The sequence below is a fragment of the Trachemys scripta genome, chromosome 14 (assembly GCF_013100865.1).
Source record: "Trachemys scripta elegans isolate TJP31775 chromosome 14, CAS_Tse_1.0, whole genome shotgun sequence".
In the NCBI taxonomy this organism is placed as follows: Eukaryota; Metazoa; Chordata; order Testudines; family Emydidae; genus Trachemys; species Trachemys scripta.
The window spans coordinates 39,060,033-39,082,245 of NC_048311.1; the positions used below are offsets into that span (position 1 = coordinate 39,060,033).

General features: G+C 54.3%; 2 protein-coding genes across 3 annotated transcripts in view; both read right to left on the reverse strand.

Moving 5' to 3' along the window:
* The window catches only part of LOC117886908 (zinc finger protein 883-like), a 33,090-nt gene extending 19,976 nt beyond the window's left edge, over window positions 1–13,114 (reverse strand). The window contains exons 1-4 of one of the 2 annotated variants that reach the window (XM_034789042.1): window positions 13,083–13,114; window positions 11,933–12,046; window positions 9,924–11,554; window positions 6,999–9,755 (exon numbers count right to left, since the gene is read on the reverse strand). In XM_034789042.1, coding sequence (XP_034644933.1) covers window positions 9,429–9,755; window positions 9,924–11,554; window positions 11,933–12,046; window positions 13,083–13,098 — 2,088 coding nt within the window. In that variant the 5' untranslated portion in view covers window positions 13,099–13,114 and the 3' untranslated portion in view covers window positions 6,999–9,428. Of the gene's footprint in view, window positions 1–6,998; window positions 11,555–11,932; window positions 12,047–13,082 lie in introns of those variants that run through there. The other variant, XM_034789043.1, reaches the window with a different exon arrangement.
* Window positions 13,115–17,243: 4,129 nt separating this feature from the next.
* LOC117887019 (zinc finger protein 420-like) overlaps window positions 17,244–22,213 on the reverse strand; it is a 42,056-nt gene continuing 37,086 nt past the window's right edge. The window contains exon 7 of the mRNA XM_034789252.1: window positions 17,244–21,505. Coding sequence (XP_034645143.1) covers window positions 20,475–21,505 — 1,031 coding nt within the window. The 3' untranslated portion in view covers window positions 17,244–20,474. The remainder of the gene's footprint in view (window positions 21,506–22,213) is intronic.

Genomic DNA, 22,213 nt, shown 5'->3' on the forward strand with positions numbered 1-22,213 from the left:
TCACAACCAAATTTTTGGTGGCCTCAGAGTGCAGCCAGCAACTCTCGCTGGTGGCCACTCTAGGACCCAGGAGCAGCTGGGAGGCGGCTCTGGGGGGAGCGATCGCTGGGCTCAGTCCTGGACGCAGGAAGTGACTTGCAGCCGCTGCGGTGACTCTGGCTCCCAGGCCACACTTTCCCCTAAAATACTTAATTAACTTTAGCAAGAAGTGCACATAGACAGTGATCGGCAACGTGTCAGTAAAAATGTTGAGGTCCCTGGGGGTCGCTCCGCACAAGCAGCTCCCCGGCCCTGTTGTTGCTGGCGGAGGTGCAGCCAGGCAGCTCTGCACGCTGCCTCCGCTCCCCACTCCCCAAGTGCTGACTCTGTAGCTCTGAGCCCATTGGCTGGGAACCGTGGCAAATGGGATCTGTGGGGGCAGCATCTGAGGATGGGGCAGTAGGAGCCAAAGGGGGGACATGGCGCTGCTTCCAGGAGCTGCTTGAGGTAAGCACTGCATGGAGACTGAACATGCCTCCCCTGCCCCAGCCCTCATCCCCCTCCCGCCCTCCAAACCTCTTGGTCCCAGCCTGGTGCACCCTCCTGCACCCCAAACCCATCATCCCCAACCCCACCCCAGAGCCCTCACCCCCCATGCCTGACCCTCCTGCCCCAGCCCTGATCCCCCTCAGACCCTCCGAAACCCTCAGTCCCAGCCAGGAGCACCCTCCTACAGCCCAAACCTCTCACCTGTACCCCCAGCCCAGAGCCTGAACCCCCAGCTGGAGTCCTTACACCCCCCAATCTCCTGCCCCAGCCCTAAGCTCCTCCCCGCACTCTGAACCCTTCAGCCCCAGCCCGAAGCTTCCTCCTCCACCCCAAATCCCTCATCCCCAGCCCCACACAACAGCTTGCACCCCCAGGCAGAGCCCTCACCCCCTCCCACATCCTACCCCATTCCACACCCCAAACCCCTCATTTCTGGCCCCACCCCAAAACCCACACCCCCAGCCCAGAGCCTGTACACCCTCCCACACCCCAACTCCCTGCCTCAGCCCGGAGCCCCCTCCTGCCCATCGCCAATGCCCATCACTAAGTCTGGTAATGTTGTCAAGTGTCTGTTGTGCACCATGGTGGTGGTGATCCCTGCACAGAGGTAAGCAGGGGAAGGGTCCTGCTATTTGGGGGAACTCTCCTTTTACACCCCACCCCAGTGGAATCGAATAGCAGAAGAATCTGAGTCCTTGCTCCCAGGGCCGTCCCTAGCCATTTGGGTGCCCTATGCAGCCCCAGGCCTCCCCCCCCAAGGATCTGGGAGGCAGGAGCTGTGGGGGGCACTATTGGGGGCCCCACAGGCCCAGAGGATTAGCAGGGGGACGGGAGCAGCCCGCTCCACTTCCCTTGCCCCGGCCCCAGCCGTGTCGCTCGGGGGAGGGAGCTTGGGGGAATGTATTATCCCCCCTCACCCCCCTGCACTCACCGGCAGCCGCGGGAAGCTGAGCAGTCCGGCCCCAGCCAGCTCCCAGCCGCGGCACTCCGCTTCTCACCGCCGGTGAGTGAGGGGGGGGGACTTTCCCTACCTGCCCCCCGAGCGACATGGCTGGGGCCAGGCAAGGGGAGCGGAGCAGGCTGGGCCAAGGATTCCTGAGGGGCTCGACCCCCAATCTTGTTGTGATCACTCAGGACAGGGGTGAGAGTGTCCCCACTGCGGGGTACTCTCTTCGCTCTGGCCACTTCCCTGACATCTTCACTGACCATTGCATAGAGTTCATACAAATACAATTCATTAAACAGCAAGTAATTTAAAAAAAAAGATGGGGGGCGGAAATGAGAAAGGTGAAAGGAAAACATGTCACCCCGCTCTGTGGGCACAGGGGGAACCACAAACAGCGTCTCTGAGATGTCAGGGCAGTTCACAGACTGTTCCTCAGATGTCCCAGGCCCTGGCTGTGCTGCAGCGATGCTGCAGGTTAGACACGTGCTCTGGTGGTGGCCACAAGACCTCAGGCTCTAGGTGGCAGGACCCTTCTTCCCAGCATCAGTCCTCTCCTGTTGGAGTTATGCTCCCCCTCCAAGTCTGGCCTGCAAGGCCCCTTGGCTGGGGGCATCTCACTGCGCTGGGCCTTCTGCCCAGAGTCCCCCTCGCTCTTCCCAGCTACTGACAGCCTCCGGCTCCAGACTGCCCCAAGCCCCAGCTCCCGTCTACCTCAGCGCTGCTGCTGCTCTGCCTCCAGCCCAGCTCAGGCTGCTGCTTTCCCCTTAGCTCTGCCCTTCTCTGGCAGGCAGCTCCAGCTCACACAGAGGACGGGCTCCTGACTCTCTCATTGGCCTGCCTGCCCTGTCAATGAGGCTGACCTAGAGCAGTAGCCTCTCCCCATTGGCCCTGGGGACTAGTCTCAGGGCCTTGATTTCTCATTGGCCCTTCCCCTGGCTTTTGGTCCTGGGAGAGGGCAAACCAAAAAACTCCACTAAGTTTCAGTAAGGGGCCAATAGTCCCCTTACCCAGATACACATCAAAATCATTGTAAAATATTTATTGCTAGCTAGTAACTCTGCTGCTGTGAAAAATGATATTTGTATGTTGGTTAATATTTTTCATAGCCTCTCAGCGAGCAACTTGGGTTGCCAGCTTGGTAATTTAAAAAAAACAGACACTCCAGCAGGAGTGCCAGAACCTCCCCTGCCCCGCCTCTTCCCCTGAGTCCCCTCACCTGCCCCACCTTTTCCCCCAAGGCTCCTCCCTCATCCACTCCTCTTCCTCCCTCCCTGCCCAGGTCAGGAGGGACTTGTCTGTGGAGCCGGGGCTGGGAGCTGCAGCTGCCCAATGCAGGTAGGAGGCAGCCCTGTCTAAGTAGGGGCTGGTGTGGGTGATGACCCAGTGCCTCCCTGGCTCCCCACCTGCAGTAACTAGACTTTGGATGTCCGGTCAGTAGATCTGACCGGACAATGTCAAGTTCCCTTTTTGACTGCACTTTCTGGTCAAAAACCGGGCACTTGGCCACCCCATCATCAGCAGCCAATGTGCAATAAATGCTGGGAACATGTCGGGGACAACTTCTGCTTTCTTATGGTGGGGGAAGTAACCATGGGACAGCCGGGTTAGATTCAGTTCTGACCAGCAGGGAGAAATTCGTTGGTATAGCTGAAATTACTATAAGGTGGGTGCACAACTAGTTGAAAGACTGTACTCCAAATAGTTATCAATGGTCTGGTGTCAAACTGGGAGAGGAATGATGGGCGGGGGGGAGGAGCTCCAGGTGGCTTTCCCACACTCGCAGCAGGGAACGGGGGGAGGGGGTGAGATGCCCCAGGTGGTTTCCCCCACTCTTTACAGAGAACAGGGAGTGGTGGGGGGCCAGCCCACACAGAGCCTGTGGGGCAGCTAGGCTCCAGGGAGGGAGCCATAGGCACCAATTCTATGGGTGCTCCAGGGCTGGAGAACCCACAGGGAAAAATTAGCGGGTGCTCCGCACCCACTGGCAGCCAAGCTCCCCCCTCCCTGGCCTCCTTCTTCCCCCCAGCACACCGCATCCCTGCTCCTTCCCCTCCCTCCCTTTCAGCGCTTTCCCACCCTCCCCCCTTTGCCTAACAACTGTTTGGCGGTGCTTAGGACTTTCCGGGAGGGGGAGGAGCGGGCACACAGTGAGCTCAGGGGAGCAGGCGGAGAAGAGGCAGGGCAGGGGTGGGGACATGGGAGAAGGGGGGCAGGGCTGGAGTGGGAAAAGGCAGGGTGGGATGGGGACTTTGGGGAAGGGGTGGAATAGGGGTCGGGTAGGGGCAGGGCCAGGGAGGGGGGGTCGAGCACCCACCCGGGCAGAGGGGAAGTCGGCGCCTATTGAGGGAGCTGCCGCTGGAGATGATTGGGCTCTCGGCTCCCCACACTGTCCCTCTTAGGTTGGTTGAAGAGCTCCTTGGCAGGACACGCCCCAGTGAATGAAGGAGGGTAGTGTGGACATCGGCTACTGCAGCAATTACTGTGGTGGCTGTAAGTCAACCTGATACTGTATGTACTCGTACATAAGCCGAATTTTTTTAGTAAAAAAGGGAAGCACCAGAGAAGGGGGTCGGCTTATGAACGGTATAGAGAGGGGGAGGGGGGACACAGCCCCTCCCCCCAACAGAGGGAGCAAGGAGAGGCAGCAGAGCCAGAAGGGAAGAGGTGGGGCCAGTCTCTCTCCACTTCTGGCCACGCTGCTCTCCCCACAGCCTCTGAAGCAGCTGCAGCTCCGGGGCTGGCAGGCTGCAGCCGTGCCGCTCGGCTCCACTCCCTCCCCCCCCAGAGCACCCTGTGGCCCTGCCACCCGGCCCAGCCTGCTGGAACACACTGCGGCCGCGCCGCCCGGTCTGGCCCACCAGAGCAGGCTGCAGCCACGCCTGCCGGAGCAGCTCCAGCCAGACCAGACATCCTCCCCTGGCCCTCCCCAGATAAGGTGGGAAGGGATGGGATGGGGAGAGTGTGGGGGTCTGGGCTAGGGGTGGGGTCATGTGGGGGGGTGGTCACAGGGGTTACTCCCCTGACCCCCAGTTTCTCCCCCCAAAAAAGTTTCCCCACCAGTTGCTGTCCCAACCCGTCAGAGTAAGCAGCTGGCGCACCGGGACACTTTGTTTACTTTTGGGAATGGCTGAGCCATTACAAACATTGAATCTATCTCCCCTTGTAAGTATTCTCACATTTCTTATCAAACTGTCTGTACTGAGCTATCTTGATTATCACTTCAAAAGTTTTTTTTCTCTTACTTAATTGGCCTTTCAGAGTTGGTAAGACAACTCCCACTTGTTCATGCTCTCTGTATGTGTGTATATATATCTCCTCAATATTTATTCCACTCTGTATGCATCCGAAGAAGTGGGCTGTAGTCCACGAAAGCTTATGCTCTAATAAATTTGTTAGTCTCTAAGGTGCCACAAGTACTCCTGTTCTTTTTGCGGATACAGACTAACATGGCTGCTACTCTGAAACCTTTGTTTACTTTTGTTTACCTCGAGTGTCCGCAGGCACGGAGGTAAACCTACCATCTCGGCCTGCCAGCGGCTTATCCTCATGGCCCGGGAGCCAAAGTTTGCTCACCCTTGAATGAACGGGTCATAAAATTTTTCCATTTTTACTTATCCATCTTGTGGGGGGTCGGCTTATAAACGAATCGGCTTATGATCGAGTATATACAGTAGGTGGCATAGGTCTGAAGTGTAGACTCATAGACTTTAAGGTCAGAAGGGACCATTATGATCATCTAGTGTGACCTCCTGCACAACGCAGGCCACAGAATCTCACCCACCCACTCCTGTAACAAACCCCTAACCTATGTCTGAGTTACTGAAGACCTCAAATCGTGGTTTAAAGACCTCAAGGTGCAGAGAATCCTCCAGCAAGTGACCCGTGCCCTACGCTGCAGAGGAAGGTGAAAAACCTCCAGGGCCTCTGCCAATCTGCCCTGGGGGATAATTCCTTCCCGACCCCAAATATGGTGATCAGTTAAACCCTGAGCGTGTAGGCAAGACTCCCCCTTCTTATACTCAGACCCTTTATAGTCTTTGCTGGGTGATGGCCTCAGGCAACTCCATGAGCTCCAAACCATCCTTCAGATGAATTATAAATGTCTTTGTTTACCCCCTTCCTCCTATTGGTGGATGGCCAGATAATAGTTTTCTAATACAGATGGTCAGTTCTTTGTCGTCTCTGAGGATTTAGTCTGTGGGCGTTCCCCAGAACAACGACATGTTTCAGTAACAAATAAGGTTACCATATGTCCGGGTTTTCCCAGACAGAGCCTCTTTTTTTGAACCTGCTTTCTCTGTCTGAGCAGGGTTTTCCTATAACAACAAATGCCCGGAGGTTCTGCAGAGCAGACGGGCTGCAGCTCAGAAATAGCCCTGATTGGTCAGCTTCCCAATTGGTCTATTCCCTGGCATCCAAGGCTGATTGGTCCATTCCCCTGCGTCTGCAGCTGATTGATTGCTGCTGGATCCCACCCACCCAGGCCCCATCCCTGGGCAGGAGGTCCAGCAGGTAGGTGCTGAGGGACAGCTATCGCTGCGTTCTGGGCTTGTGTCAGCGCCCTGCCACTGAGACCGTGACCGACACTGACCTCACCTCATCAGTACCCCCACCGCACCACCCCCCAGCACCCACAACTGTACCCCCCCGGCTCCCACCCCTCATCAGTGGCCTCTTTTTGGGCACCTGGAATATGGTCACCCTACTAACAAACGTACAATAAAATCTCCCCATTCTACATGCACTGGTGTTGCATGCATTTCAATGGCATAATATTCAGCAGATCATGAGTTTTCCAATGATCCCGCACCAGGCACTCTTTGTACACTATATATCAGAACCATACACAAGTGGGGAGCATGGGGAACAAGGGGTTAGTCACAAGAGGGATCAGTGTGGGGTGAGTGGGGCAGAGATTCTCTGACATCACAACACAGGACACTGCGGTAGATGGGGAGGGGGTGACCAGCTGGGCTGTCAGGTTCCTTATTTCCCTCTGGCCTCAGTGATGCAGGTCAGCCTGGCTTCAAGGCTGCCCAGGTCTGTTGATATCCCCGGCTCCCTTCTTGCCTGCGCCCAACCTCGGCGTCTCAGCAATAGGGAGATGCTGTCCCCTACCCTCTATTATTTTGGGGGGCATCATTCATGATCCTTTAGATTTCAGGGGCAGCTTCAAATGACACTGACAGGCCAAGTCCAGTCGCTCTTTGGCTCTGATGCAGCGAGTTCACAGTTCTCAGCCTCAGTCACCTGGCTTTGAGGAGCAAACCCAGCAGTTTCCCAGCTCTGTTCTCCCACCCCCTCTTTCTCCCCTTCAAACGTACCTCACATCACTGCAGGGATCAGGCAGTAATTTCATTCCTCCATCTCTCGCACTGTGAATCTAACTTGCATCATCAGTGGTTGTGCTGAGAGATACTGATCACTGTCATTGTTCAAACCACAGAAAAAAATCTCATAATAAAGATGTTAGATAAAGATTAAAAAAGGACTATTTTGGCAAATTATCCTTTGTCTCGTAAAGTCCTCAGTAAATCTGAGCTACATCCTGTCAAATTAAATATCCACGTATGTGACCAAATGGCCTTCACAAAGAGGAAAAAATCCACAATCCAGGGTGGGCTATAAAACAATTTCATGTTCATAAAATGAAATCTCAGAGACTCATTTAAGACTCAAAATCAGGAAAATAAATGTACCCATTTTCTTCTGTAGGGGCTAAACCGGGTTCACTTCTCGCCTCGTTATTTGGTTGTATTAGTTGCAAAAGTTTTAGCATCATTATATTAAAAGAAAGAAAAAGAAACACAAATCTTCCCATCTACAAATGATCTGGACTAGCCTAGAAAAAAGCCGGGAAGCAATTTCACAAATAGATGCAAACAGGGCTATAGGATCTGAAAGGTCAAACTATGTTTTAGATTCAATGGGATTTCCCTGCCCACTCCCAGGTGTGTGACAGTTCCTTCTCCAGCCCTCTGGAGTCTAACTTAGGATCATAGACATCAAAACTGTGATTCCTAAGCATGGAGAGCCAGGGACATGGTAGTAAGTGACACCTTCGTAGGTGAAGGGGTAGAATGAGGACAGGATAAAACTCTCCATCACTTGGACAGAGACTGCTGTGTGGAGAGTGGAGGGTGATGGTGCTGGGGGAGGGAGGGAAACCCTCAGACTCGCCCCATCGCTCTGAAATAACACACCACATTTTACTGTCTCTTCTCCCACATTTTTAGCATCTAGTTAATTCTGGTGCATAAGCCAGAAAATGTAGAAACACTAAATGCTTGTCAGCGGGGCCTGGAGTAATGTGAGACTATCTGGGAATGAGACAATCCAGCCCCACAAGGGGAACTCAGGGACTAATTATCACTCTGCTAATGGGTGGGAGTCAGAGCACGTAAGTAAGCCTTCGATTTTCTTACAGAGGTAATGGAAGTCACGGAATTTGTGACTTCCAGAGACTTCCGTGACTTCAGCCTGTGGCAGCTCTGAGCTGCAGGGTCCCCCTGCTGTCCACAGTATCCGAGAGCTCCCCCCGGAGCTCTGAGCTGCTGCAGGCCATGGGGGTACCCTGCAGTACCCGGCTCTCATGGGTGGCCTCCAGATCTATGAGTCACGGCGGATGGCTGGGACCCCCGCAGCTCCCAGCTGCCATGGGTGGCAGGGACCCCAGAGCTCTGAGCCACGGGTGGCAGGGGGCCCATGCAGCTCACAGAGCCCCAGCTGCCATGAGACCCCAGGGCCCCAGTAGCAATGGGTGCTGCAGCCTTCTACCTCCCCATTTTGTCACGGATATTATTAGTAAATGTCACGGGCTTCTGTGAATTTTTCTTTATTGCCCGTCACCTGTCTGTGACTTTTACTAAAAATATCCATGACAAAATCTTGTCCTGAGCATCTTATGTGGAAGGCTGAGTTTACACTAGGAAATCTGGTAGAGGGTCACAGAGATGCGCTGGCTAATCCCAACCACATTTCCTACCATAGACAAATGCTCGGAAGCAGAGGTGGGATCTCTGGGCCTTCCCCAAATGGCTCTGTGGGAACCAGCCTCTCTCAGTGGTGCTGTCTGAATGCAGAGGGGGCAGGGAGAAGGGGCAGAAGGGGAGAGTGATGAGAGGCAGCACCTCACTATCTCTATGCTCTCCCTCGCCTCTTATCCCATGATCCCCAAACACTCGATACCCCAGCACCCAGATCCTCCTGCTTCACAGCTCCACCAACCCCAATCATTCAAGCCCCAGTTCCCTCCCCAAAACCCATCCTCCTGGTCCCTCAATATTTGACCCCCAGAACCCAGTGCCCTGGGGGATTTGGGGAGGGGAGAAGTTACCAGCCCCCAGGGACACTCCCCCTGCAGGGAACAGCTCCATGTAAGTGGGGGAGCGCATCCCAGGAGCTGGTGGAAGATGGGGATGGGGACAGAGGTCTAGAGTGAAGGTGGGGCCTGGCCCAAGTGTCCTTCTCCTCATTTCCATGGCAGGGGGATCCCGGCTGGGAGGGGAAGGGAGAGAAGGGAACTTCAACCAAACAGAGGGAGCGTCTGCTCAGCTGCCAGACAGAGCTTAAACCAGGCAGAGCCAGAGGGTCACTGACCAGTTGGTGCTCGGCTGCTGCTGTATCCTCGCCCCAGCGATGGGCAGCCGGAGCCTTGGGAAGCAAACACCCCTGATGTGTGTGGGAATGAGGAAATGGGTTTGTCACCATGGCCAGCCCTAGTCAGGGCACTCAGAGAATTTCCCTGCTGTGTGGAGGAGTCTCTGATGTCAGCTCCACTTGGAGCATTTTCCACACTAAGAACATCTCAGAGGTTTCTTCCCTGTGCGGATTTGCAGATCCCTGATATTCCGGGAGCACCAAATGAAGCTTCCCCCACATTGAAAGTCTCTCTGTTGTGTCCATCACTGATGTGTGAAGTCAAATTGAATCTTTTCCTGCAGTCAAGCTATTTCTAGGGTCTCTCACCCTTGTGGATTGTCTGATGTTTGGTGAGCTCTGAGCTCTTATTGAAGCTTTCCCCACAGTCAAGGCATTTATAAGGTCTCTCTCCTGTGTGGATTCTCCCATGTTGAGTAAGCTGTGAGCGCCGACTGAAAGTTTTTCCACATTCCAGGCATTTATGGGGTTTCTCTCCTGTGTGAGTTTTGTGATGTGTATTAAGGGTTGATTTCAAACGGAAACTTTTTCCACACTCAAGGCATTTATAGGGTCTTTCTCCTGTGTGGATTCGCCCATGTTTAATAAGGGATGAACTTTCCATAAAACTTTTCCCACACTCAAGGCATTTGTAGGGTCTTTCTCCCGTGTGGATTCGCCCATGTTTAATAAGGGATGAACTTTCCATAAACCTTTTCCCACACACAAGGCATCCATAGGGTCTCTCTCCTGTGTGGGTTCTCTGATGTGTAGTAAGCTTTGAATTATGAATAAAAGTTTTCCCACACTCCAGGCATTTATAAGGTCTCTCTCCTGTGTGGGTTCTCTGATGTGTAGTAAGCTTTGAGTTATGAATAAAACTTTTCCCACAATCAAGGCATTTAAAGGGTCTATCTCCTGTGTGAACTCTCTGGTGTATAGTAAGTTGTGACTTCTGAATGAAGCTTTTCCCACAGTCCAAGCATTTATGGGGTCTCTCTCCTGTGTGGATTGCCTGATGTCTAGTAAGTTTTGTTCTGTCAACAAAACTTTTCCCACAGTCAAGGCATTTATAGGGTTTGTCACCTGTGTGGATTCTCTGATGCTTAATAAGGACTGAGTGGTGAATGAAATTTTTCCCACACTCAAAGCATTTATATGGTCTCTCTCCTGTGTGGATTCTCCTATGTTTACTAAGGTGTGAGCTCTGACCAAAAGTTTTCCCACAGTCCAAGCATTTATATGGTTTCTCTCCAGTGTGGGTTCTCTCATGTTTAATAAGGTCCGATCCCGCATTGAAAACTTTCTCACACTGAAGGCATTTATAGCGTCTCTGTCTTGTGTTCAGACATGGATGTCTAATAAAGTTTGAGTGCTGAATGAAACTTCTGCCACACTGAAGGCATTTATATGGTCTCTCTCCGGTGTGGATTTTCCTATGTTTATTAAGGTGTGAGCGCTGACTGAAAGTTTTCCCACAATCCAGGCATTTATGGGGTTTCTCTCCTGTGTGGGTTTTCTGATGTGAATTAAGGGCTGATTTCAAATTGAAACTTTTCCCACACTCAAGGCATTTATAAGGTCTTTCTCCTGTGTGGATTCTCCCATGTTTAGTAAGCGATGAACTTTCGATAAAACCTTTCCCACACTCAAGGCATTTATATGGCCTTTCTCCCGTGTGGATTCTCCCATGTTGAATAAGGGATGAACTTTTGCTAAAACTTTTTCCACACTCACGGCATCGATAGGGTCTCTCTCCTGTGTGCAGTGTCTGATGTGCAGTAAGGTGTGAATTCTGACTAAAACTTTTCCCACACTCAAGGCATTTATATGGTCTCTCTCCTGTGTGCAGTCTCTGGTGTATAAGAAGACATGGCTTCTTACTGAAGCTTTTCCCACAGTCTACACATTTATAGGGCTTCTCTCCTGTGTGGGATCTGTAATGTGCCATAAGCGATGACCTCTGACTAAATCTTTTTCCACACTCCAGGCATTTATAGGGTTTCTCTCCTATGTGCAGTTTCTGGTGTGTAATAAAGTTTGACTTCTCACTGAAACTTTTCCCACACTCTAAGCATTTATAGGACTTCTCTCCTGTGTGGGTTCTCCAATGTTTAATAAGGCTGGCACTGAAACGGAAACTTTTCCCACAGTCCAGGCATTTGTAAGGTTTCTCTTCATTGTGACTTATCTGCTGTACTGTAGTTTCCTTGGGATCCTTGCATCCTCTGCCACGTTCAATAGATTTATCCAGTTTCTTCCCAGGATAGTTTCCCAGCTGCATCTCTGATCTGTGTTGATCTCCCCAGGCATTTCCCTGTTCCAAGCACTGGGAAAAATTCCCTTCAGCTCTTCTCAAAACCAACTCCTGCGATTCCGCTTTCCCAGGAACTTCCTTCTGATGATTCTCCTCCTTGTTCTCACTCACTGTCCTATCACCTGCTGGGAGAGAGAGAATCCAGACACTAGGAATCACTGCCTGTGCCGGGGAGAAAGGACAGAAAGGGGAATAGCAAAGAGGGAAAACACAACACAGTGACTACTGGGGAGATGGAGACACTGGATTCTGCCTCCACATCCCACCCGAACACTCCCACGGAAGGAAAGTCATGGAGGAAATTCCCAACAGCTAACAGGATGAGTGGGAAGCTGTGACTGATATTTGCCTTCATAATATGACACCTGCTAACTGCTAACTGCAGCCCTGACCTGGGTGAGACGGGGCAGAACTGAGGGCTCTCGCTCACAGCACATTTTTGGAGTCCCAGCTTTTTCCTTCACTGTCAAGGTGGTTCAGTCTCAGTTTCCCTGACTCCTCACCTGTGCAGGAGCCTCTCGGGCTTTCCCTTTCTTCATCGGCCTGGAGATCCGGGAACCACGGCTCTTCCCCTCGTTCCAGCCGGGCGATCAGGTCAGGTTTGGGAATGGGGAATCCTGTGCAGGGGATGAAATCAGGCAAGTTCAGGGCGCATGGAGCACTGGTCAAATATTTCTCACAAGGAACATTCCCTGAGTTTAACCTGACCCTAAAAGGGACTATGGTAACTCAGACCCTTTGGGAGTAGCAGGCATCTGGGGTGGGGGGGTGTTGTCACGCCCTCACTAGGAGGTCTCAGGGTATATGCGCTCTGGGGGACTTTCTGGCACACGCAGCTCTGGTGTTAAACTCCTGCCTATTTCCAAACCAGCACACAGGTGCTGGAACTAGCCGTGCTGGGGGAGCTGCCGCACCTCCTGCCTTGAAGTGGGTTCCATTATATCCAGGGTTTACAGTTTGGTTCAATGGCTCTCAGCACCCCCACTGTACAAACTGTGCCAGCACCCCCTGAGCCTGCAGCACTGAGAGCCCTCCCCAGGGATGGAGCTAGTCCCAAGAGGGCCAGTGAACAGCGTGTGAAGGAGAAATAATACAGGCAGGACAATCCCTTGCTTCTGGCCCCTTGAAAGCTGGAGAGATGGGGATGAATTAGCCTGTCCATTAGGTTTCTGCCTCCCCTGTTCCCTTGCATGGGGTATGGAGATGAAAGTATCTCTCACTGTGGAGCTGTGGACTCTACCAGGGGTACTCAGTCTTTTTCTCTCTGAGGCCCCCCCACCATGGTCTAAAAATGCCACGGCCCACCTCTGCCACACCAACTGTTTTTTGTATATAAAAGCCAGGACCAGCATTAGGGGGTAGGGAGCAGGGCAAATACCCAGGGTCCCACACAACATGGGACCCCGCAAAGCTAAGTTGCTCAGGCTTTAGCTCCAGCCCAATGCATTGGGGCTTCCGCTTTGTGCCCTGGGCCCCAGAAAATTGAATGCCGGCCCTGCTTGCCGGGCCCCCTGACACCTGCTCGCGGCCCCACAGGGGCCCCTGTTTGAGAACCATGGCACTATGCTACCCATTCCTTCCTAATCCAACCGAGCAGAGTCAGACATGCAGACCCCACGGCTTATAGTAGCTCAGGGCACAGGAATCCCTTACCCAGCGAGGTCACCATCTCGTAATTCTCCTGCATGACATCCCTGTAGAGGGCTCTCTGAGTCGGGTCCAGCAGAGCCCCCTGCCCCTGGGTGAAATACACAGCCACCTCCTCGAAGGTCACCGGCATCTGGAACAACAAAGAGTCCTGCACTGACTACCTGCTGCCCCAGCCACAATCCCACTAGTAACGGGGGAGGAGGCCTGGGGAAGCAGAATACGCCCACCCCCGCTCAGAGCAGCCAGGGGACTTCAGGGGGTGGGGAGAAGGTGAGAGCTCCTTGTCCCCCCCAGCACACAGAGCAGGGCAGGGTCTTCTCATTTCCCACACACCTGCCAGCCACAGGCTGATACAGGAAGCAGAGCTCTGAGCCAGGGACAGGGACAGGAACCTCAACAGCTTCCCTTCGTATTTCACAGCAGCCTCTGGCCAGTGGGGTCAGGCTCCAGCACTGGGAGTCTGGTCAGTTTTCCCAGCCCTGCCCGGGGGGGTGTTTCCCTCCGCCCAATGGGCCTGTTCTACACGGCCCGGGCTGGCTCCCCCCGGCCCGCACACACCGGGAGCTGGCGGCAGCTTTCCTGGGCCCCGGGCAGGGAATCGCAGCCAGCTCCGCTGGGAGCAGCCTGGGGCCAAACCTCCCCCTGCAGCCCGGGGGTGACGGGGTGGGGGGGGGGGCGGGTCTCTCTCACCTTCCCTCCGAGCGGGGCCCCCTGGGGCAGGGGCCGGGCCGGGAAGGGGCCTGGCCGGGCTGGGGGCTCTGCCCTGGGAGAGGCTCCTGGGGAGCAGCGGGAAGGGCCCTGCTGGAGATTCCCCTCTCCCGGCTGCAGCCCGGGCTCCGGGCTCCCAGCACCAGCCGCCGGGGCTCGGGGATCTCGCCGGGAGCCAGAGTCACCGCAGCGGCCGCGAGTCACTTCCTGCTGCCGGGCCTGAGCCCAGCGATCGCTCCCCACAGAGCCGCCTCCCAGCTGCTCCTGGGTCCTAGTGATCAACGCAGCGACCTGCAGCCCCCCTGCTCTGGACCCTGCCTCCTGGGGCCCCCACCGCCCGTGGGCACGGGCAGCTTCTCCCCGCATTAAGGAGGCATCGTGCATAGAAGTGACTGGACAGAAAAGATACATCCAGACCCCAGGGAGGGGGGAAAAGGGACATTTCTAATGGAGCCTGGGGATTGTTCCAGAGGCGCCCCAAAATCCTCAAGCACCTGGGGGTGAGATGTCCTGGTCCTAGAGAGGCTGCCCAGGGGCCTTGCAGCAGGGAGCACATTTCTCAGGGGTGGGGGACCCAGGCACCGGTGTGCTGGGTGGGGTGCCGGGGGGCTAACAGACAGGGTGTGGGGAGCCAGCAGTGGAGCCGTGGCTAAAACCTGAGGGTGCTGCAGCACCCCCTGTACCTCCAGGTCCCGCACCTATGGCCCACTGGGCTTGGCAGTTCAGAGCCCCGGCACCTCTGGGCTTGCTACATCAATTATGCATGTAAAGCACCCCCACCTCCCCGGAGTTTCTGCCATAGTACTTGGATAGATAATGAGAATGTGTTTACATCTCAGGTAAACAGACCCCTCAAACTAAAGAGAGGGGGTGTGACCCCATCCATTGCACCAGAGGGGGCAGGAACTAAATGATTTGCCTTTTAGCAGACACACAGCTCTGGTGGGGGAGAAAGCAGCAGGCCCCTGCCCTGAAAACAGAGGTCTGTTGCCTGGCTAAACAGCTCAAAATAGACTTTTGTCTGGAGGTCACCCTCAGAAGAATCCATTTCAAAGGTTCATTGGATTCTGGAAGAGATCGATCCAACTGCTGTGTTTAAATTGAACTGTTCGGTGACTCCAGGGGAAATTAACAAACTGTTGTCCCTTGACTCCTTAAAGTTCTGACTGTTCCAGAACAGGGCTGTACTTTACGGAAAACCCCTTCCAGGGGACCTTGGGGCTGGGCAGAGCCGGAGCTCTGAAACCTGGCAAGGGGGGAGGATCTCAGACCCCAGGCTCCAGCCCCAGCATCTGCTCTGCTAATTTTATCCCTACAGCCTGAGCCCCTCTCCCGACCCCACTCCCCAGCCAGAGTCAGCTGACCCCCACTCTGAGACTTGTTGCAGTGTCTTTTGCTTGAGTTTTGGTTTTGTTTTATTTTTGCAGTGTAGATCGACATACCCTGAATAAGGCAGGGTCCCGTGTTAATGAGCGCTGCAGTGTGTGATCCTGTCATTAAAGATCATACAATAATGCACAGACACAAGGGGGCTGAATTAACAAGGCCCAGACAGCCTTGATTCCGGCCCTGCCTCACACTGCTCGACTTTGCACCATTCAGAACATGCTTTTACTGTAATATTTTGAGGGTAAAGTGGATAGAAATCCCCTCCAGTTTTCCTGCTCTACCATAGAATTATGTAATAGGCGGATATTACATCCTCCAATCTTGCCCCTTTTCTCCCCAATAATCAAATATTGTGGTCATGGCCGTCCCTAGCTATTTGGGTGCTCTATGCAGCCCCCCCATGGGGGGCTGTGTGAGGCCCCAGGCCTCTTCCCCCCCCCCAGGGTCTGGGAGGCAGGAACTGTAGGGGAGCACTTTTGGGGGTCCCACAGGCCCAGTGTGGCCCAGGGGCTTAGCGGGTGGCCGGGAGCAGCCCGCTTTGCTTTCCTAGCCCCGGCCCCAGACGTGTCACTCAGGAAAGGGGGCTTGGGGAAGGGATCCCTCCCCCGTGCCACGCTCACCAGCAGCAGCGCGAAGTGGAGCAGCCCGGCCCCAGCCAGCCCTACTCCGCCAGCTCCCAGCTGTGGCGCTCAGCTTCCCACCACCCCCTCCTCCCCCTGAGCGACTCAGCTGGGGCTGGGGCAAGGGAAGCGGAGTGGGCTGGGGCCATGTCGCTCTGCTTCTCACCGCCAGTGAGTGAAGGGAAACCTTTCCCCAACCTCCCCGCACGCAGCGGGAAGCAGAGCACCGTGGCTGGGAGCTGGCGGAGTGGAGTGGGCTGTGACGGTGGCGTAGCCAGGTTCTAAGTGCAGGGGGAGCAAACATAAAAAAGGCGCCCCCCCTTGGCTCCTCCTCTGGCCACGCCCCCCCTTGGCTCCTCCTCCAGCCGCTCCACCCCCCCTTGGCTGGCTCCTCCAGTCACGCTGCGCTGCGCCCCCGCCCTTGGCTCCTCCAGCCATGCTGCGGCCTTGGAGGGGCTCGGTCGGGGGGGGCCGGGCGCAGGGAAGGGGGGGCGGGCGGGTGCTGCTCACTTCTCTTGGGGGCTGGGGGAAGTGGAGCAGTGGGGCGGGCAGCAGCTGGCGAGATCCCCTCTCCCTGGCAGCTTCCTGCTTCCCTAGGCCCGGGCAGCCCAGCATTTTTTTCAAAAGCGGCGCCTGCCGGCCGGCGCTGAACTCCTACAGGCAAGGGGGGGGAGGCGGGCAGCACAGCCGGACTCCGGAGGAGCCATTGGGGGGGCGGCTGACGCGGCTGGAGGAGCAAAGGGGCCGGCTCCTCGGCCATCGCGCCCCTTGCTAATGCTGGGCTGCCCGGGCCGAGGGAAGCAGGAAGCTACCGGGGAGAGGGGATCTGCCCGCCAGCTGCGGAGCCCTCGGCTGCCGAGCCCTGAGCCGCTGCAGGAGGTGGCCGCGGCGATGTTGGGGCCGCACTGAGCATGGGGCGTGATGGCCGAGGAGCCGGCCCCTTCGCTCCTCCGGTCGTGGCCGCCGCTCCCCCCCCCTTGCCTGCAGGAGCCCAGTGCCAGCCCGGCAGGTGCTGCTTTTGAAAAATGTGCTGGGGGAAACGGCTGCTTCCCCTGAACCCCCCTAGCTACGCTCCTGCTCCTGCAAATAGAACTAGAGGCCAATAGTCTGATTCTCTTCTCACAACAACTTCACACTGGTGTACACAGGTCACATGACACCAGCGGGATTACTCCTGATTAGCACCAGGGGGAGGGAGAGGAGGATGAGCCCATGGCCCAGTCAGACTGTTCCTGATTTGTACTGGGGTCAGGGAGAGGGGCACAAGTTTTTAGAGAGTTTTACCTTTATGGGAAGTTTGAGGAGCCTGTGACAGGGCAGGGATGAAGTTGGCCGGGTGACCTCACTGTGCATTTCCATCCCAGATCACGTCTGCATCACCTTTACCTTTAACCTTACCTCGGCAGTTGGCAGCCATTTCATGCAAAACAACAGAAACTGGGAGTGGGAGAAACTAAATTGTATTTTATTATTCCAAAGGACAAGCAAAAGACAGACTCCTTTCCCCACCCTCAGCCCAGCCCACAGCTCCACCCAACTCCCCCATGCACCAGCAACTTTTACACACTGGGAGAAAAGTGCCAGGAAGCCGGGAGAGGCGCTCGTAGCCTGTCACAAAAGCAAACACCCCAAGAGCAGGGAATCCAAAGAACTCAGGTTAGAGGGGTGAGTGGGGCAGAGACAGTTTCTGTCGTCCCCATATAGGAGACTGCGACAGATGGGGAGGGGGTGACCAGCAGGGCTCTAGCGCTCCTCATCTCCCTCTGGCCTCAGTGATGGGGATCAGCCTGGCTTCAAGGCTGCCCAGGTCTGTTGACATCCCCGGCTCCCTTCTTGCCTGCGCCCAACTACGCAGCATCTCAGTAATAGGGAGACGCTGCCCCCTCCCCCATCATTTTCCTTGGGGTGTTGCTCAGAGCCATTTAGATTTCAGGGACAGCTTCACACAATGCTCAGGCCAAGCCTAGTCTCTCTCTGGCTCTGATGCAGCGAGTTCACAGTTCTCAGCCTCAGCCCTCTGGCTCTGAGGAGCAAACCCAGCCATTTCCCAGTTCTGTTCTCCCCATCCCGACGGTATCTCACATCTCTGCAGGGATCAGACAGTAACTTCATTCCCTGTTTCAGTCTCTGTGTCTGAGTATAAATCTAGCGCTCAATCTCGGTCTTTGTGCTGATATTGATAATCGTCATTGTTCTAACAACACCAAAATCCCGTGACAAAGGGCCGAAAAAGGTCAAAATACAAAGGGCCATTTGTGTTGTGATTTCCTCAGTAAATCTGAGCTACACCCTGTCAAGCTAAACTGATACCAAAACGAGTGACCAATCGGTGGTCGGGAAAAGAGAAAAACCCACAATACAGGGTGGGCTATAAAACATGTTCATAAAGTGAAATCTCAGAGAACCTTCAGATTCAAAATCAGGACAATATATTTACCCATTTTCTTCTAAAATGGCTAAACCTGCTTTACTTCTCGCCTAGGGTGACCAGACAGCAAGTGTGAAAAATCGGGACAGAGGGTGGGGGTAATAGATGCCTGTATAAGCCAAAGCCCCAAATATCAGGACTGTCCCTATAAAATCGGGACATCTGGTCACCCTATTCTCGCCTCATTATTTTGTCATGTTAGTTACACAAGTTTTAGCATCATCCTAATAATAAAAACAAAGCAGCTTCCTATCTAAAAATGATGTGGACTAGCCTGGAGAAAAACGGGCAGCAATTTTACCAAGAGATGCAAACAGGGCTGTAAGATCAGAAAGGTCAAAATGTGCCTTCAGATTCATTTGGATTTGGACACTTTCTGTCATGGAGAGCCAGGGACACGGTGGAAAGTGACATCTTGGGAGGTGCAGGGGTAGAACGGGGCCAGGATAAAACTCTCCATTGCTGGGACAGAGGCTGCTGTGTGGAGAGTGGAGGGTGATGGTGCTGGGGGAAGGAGGGAATCTCTTGGACTCACCCCATCGCCCTGAAATAGCACAGAAGCGAAAACACCACATTTCACTGTCCCTACCTAAGGCTATGCCACAGCCTATGTAGCTCTGCGCAGGTGCTCAGGGAACCTGCCCGGGGACCTGCCATGGTGCCCCTCCCCCAGCCCCAACTATGCTGCAGCCCAGACCTGCTGGGGTGGCCCCTCAGCCCCAGCTATGCCGTGGCCAGGGCACCCCTACTCGGCCCAATGCCAGCCAGGGTGGCGGGGCATAGCCCGGACCCAGCCGCAGCAGCCCGGCCCGGCCCTGAACCCAGCCCGGACCCAGCCACGGCGGCTCGGCCCTGTCGCAGGGCGCCCCTCCCTAAACCCAGCCCCAGGCCTGTCACCTCTCTCCCCACCATAGCCCCGGAGGAATCTGGTGGAGGGTCACAGAGATGCGCTGGCTAATCCCAACTACATTTCCTACCACAGAGAGCACCTCCGTGGCTGATGCTGCAGAGGTAGGATCTCCAGGCCTCCCACAAAAGGCTGTGAGAATCACTGCCACTCAGTGGTGCTGTCTGAATGCAGAGGGGGCAGGGAGAAGGGGCAGAGGGTGTAAGTGAGGAGAGGCAGCACGTCTCTGCCCCTGTGATCTACCTAACTTCTTATCCCCTGATCCCCAAACACTCGATAGCCCCAGCACCTAGCTCCCCCTGCTTCCAGTTCCTCCAGCCACAACCTTTCAATGTCTAGTTTCCTTCCAAAATACCTCCTTGTCCCTTAACCTTTAATCTCCCAGAACCTAGCGCCCTGGGGAATTTGGGGAGGGGAGGAGAGGAGTTACCAACTCCATGGACACTCCCCCTGCAGGGAACAGCTCCAGGTAAGTGGGGGAGCACAGCCCTGGGGCTGGTGGAAGATGGGGGGCGGGGACAGGTGTCTAGAGTGAAGCTGGGGCCTGGCCCAAGTGTCTTTCTTCTTTGAGTGATAGTCCCTATTGTATTCCATGAGGATTATGCACATACACTGTGTCCAGAGCTTTTCAAAGTAGGAGTATCCATTGGTCCACGCATGTGCCCTTGTACCACCTTGTGGGTTCACCCCAGGCAATAAGGGGTGGGACAGACCAACCGCATCTTCAGTTCCTTCTCACCGCCACAGGATCCAAGTCACTGCTTCTGCTGTCTTCTCATCCTGAGTGCTGCACTGTCCAATCTTTCCAGGAAGACTGTTTTTATTCTTGTACATAGGATTTTACTATTTTTGTAGTAATTTTCTTGTTTCTAGAAGGGAACTTCAGCCAGGCAGAGAGAGCATCTGGAGGAGTTTCTCCCTCTTCCTCCCCCCACCTGTGTCCCATCAACTCAGTAACCAGGACTGCAGCAGGGAGGAGGGGCTGATCGGGGCATCTCCTCCTCTGTCTGGGGTTTGCTTAGACCAGGCAGAGCCAGAGGGTCACTGACCAGCTGATGTTTGGCTGCTGCTGGAGCCTCACCCCAGCGATGGGCAGCTGGATCCTTGGGAGCCAAATGCCCCTTATGTGTGTGGGAATGAGGAAATGGGTTTGTCACCAGGGCCAGCCCTAGTCAGGGCGCTGAGAGAATTTCCCTGCTGTGCGGAGGAGTCCCTGATGTCCAACATGCTGTTAGCGCCACATGGAGCATTTTCCACACTGAGAACATCTCAGAGGTTTCTTTCCTGTTCGGATTTGCGGATGCCTGATACCATGGAAGCACCAAATGAAGCTGCCCCCACATTCAAGGTCCCGCTGTTTTCTGTGTCGCTGAAGTGTGAGCTCGGATTGAATCTTTTCCCGCAGTAAAGCTATTCATAGGGTTGCTCTCACCCTTGTGGGTTTTCCGATGTTTAGTAAGGTTTGAGCTCTTACTGAAGCTTTTCCCACAAGCAAGGCATTCATGAGGTTTATAGCCCGTATGGATTCTCTGATGTAAGATAAGGTTTGATCTGTGCATGAAACTTTTCCCACAGTCGAGGCATTTATAGGGTCTTTCTCCCGTGTGGCTCGCCTGGTGTCTAATAAGAGATGATCTGTGTGGGAAACTTTTCCCACAGTCCAAGCACTTATGGGGTCTCTCGCCTGTGTGGGTTGCCTGATGTGTAATAAGGGCTGATCTCCGTGTGAAATTTTTCCCACACTCCAAGCACTTATGGGGTCTCTCTCCTGTGTGGATTGTCTGATGTCTATTACGGGCCGATCTGTGTGTGAAACTTTTCCCACAGTCCAAGCACTTATAAGGTTTCTCTCCTGTGTGGATTCTCTGATGTGTAACAAGGCCTGATCTCTGTGCGAAACTTTTCCCACAATCGAGGCATTTATAGGGTCTTTCTCCCCTCTGGATTCTCCAGTGTTCAGTAAGGTCTGATTTGTGGCTGAAACTTTCCCCACAGTCCAGGCATTTATAGGGTCTCTCTCTTGTGTGGATTTGCCGATGCTTAGTAAGGTTTGAGCGGTTATTGAAGCTTTTCCCACAGTTCAAGCATTTATAGGGCTTCTCTCCTGTGTGGATTGTCTGATGTGATATAAGGTCTGTTTTCTGAATGAAACTTTTCCCACAGTGCAGGCACTGATGAGGTTTATCTCCAGTATGAATCCTCTGATGTCTAATAAGGTGTGAGCTCTCAGAGAAACTTTTCCCACAGTGGAGGCATTTATAGGGTCTCTCCCCTGTGTGGGTCCTCCAATGTCCAATGAGGTGTGAGCTACGGCTAAAACTTTTCCCGCAGTCCAGGCACTTATGGGGTTTCTCTCCAGTATGGATTGTTTGATGTGTAACAAGATGTGATCTCAGAATGAATTGTTCCCCACACTGGAGGCAGTAGTAGGGTTTCTCTTCCTGGGGATTCGTCTGCTGGGCTGTGGGATCCTTGTCTCCTCCCCCATATATAATAGATTTGTCCACTTTCTTCTTTAGGTGGTTTTCCAACAGCCTCTCTGACCTGTGCCAATTTCCCCAGGCTTCTCCCTGTCCCAAGCACTGGGATAAACTCCCTTCAGCTCTTCCAACAAAGGGCCCCTGTGGTTCCACTTCCCCAGGAACTTCCTCATGATGACTCCCCTCCTCCTTCTCACTCACTCTCTCATCACCTGCTGGGAGAGAGAGAGAGACATTCCAGGAGAAAGAGCAATAGCTCAAAGGGAAAACCCAACACACTAACGCTGTGAAGACTGAGCAATTGGATTCTGCCTCTACTTCCCACCCGAACACTCACAGGGAAGGAAAATTGGGAAGGAAACTCCTGCAGCTAACAGGACGGGTGGAAAGCCGTGAGTGATTTCTGCCGACTAGAGTCCTGCCCTGGTGAGACGAGGCAGAACTAAGGGCGCTCGCTCATCGCATATTTTTGGGTTTCTCAACTTTTTCCTTTACTCGACAGATCGTTTTTCTGTCAGTTTCACTGAGTCCTCACCTGTGCAGGTGCCTCTTGGTATCTCTCTTTCCTCGCAGGCCTGGAGTTCGGGGATCCACGGCTCTTC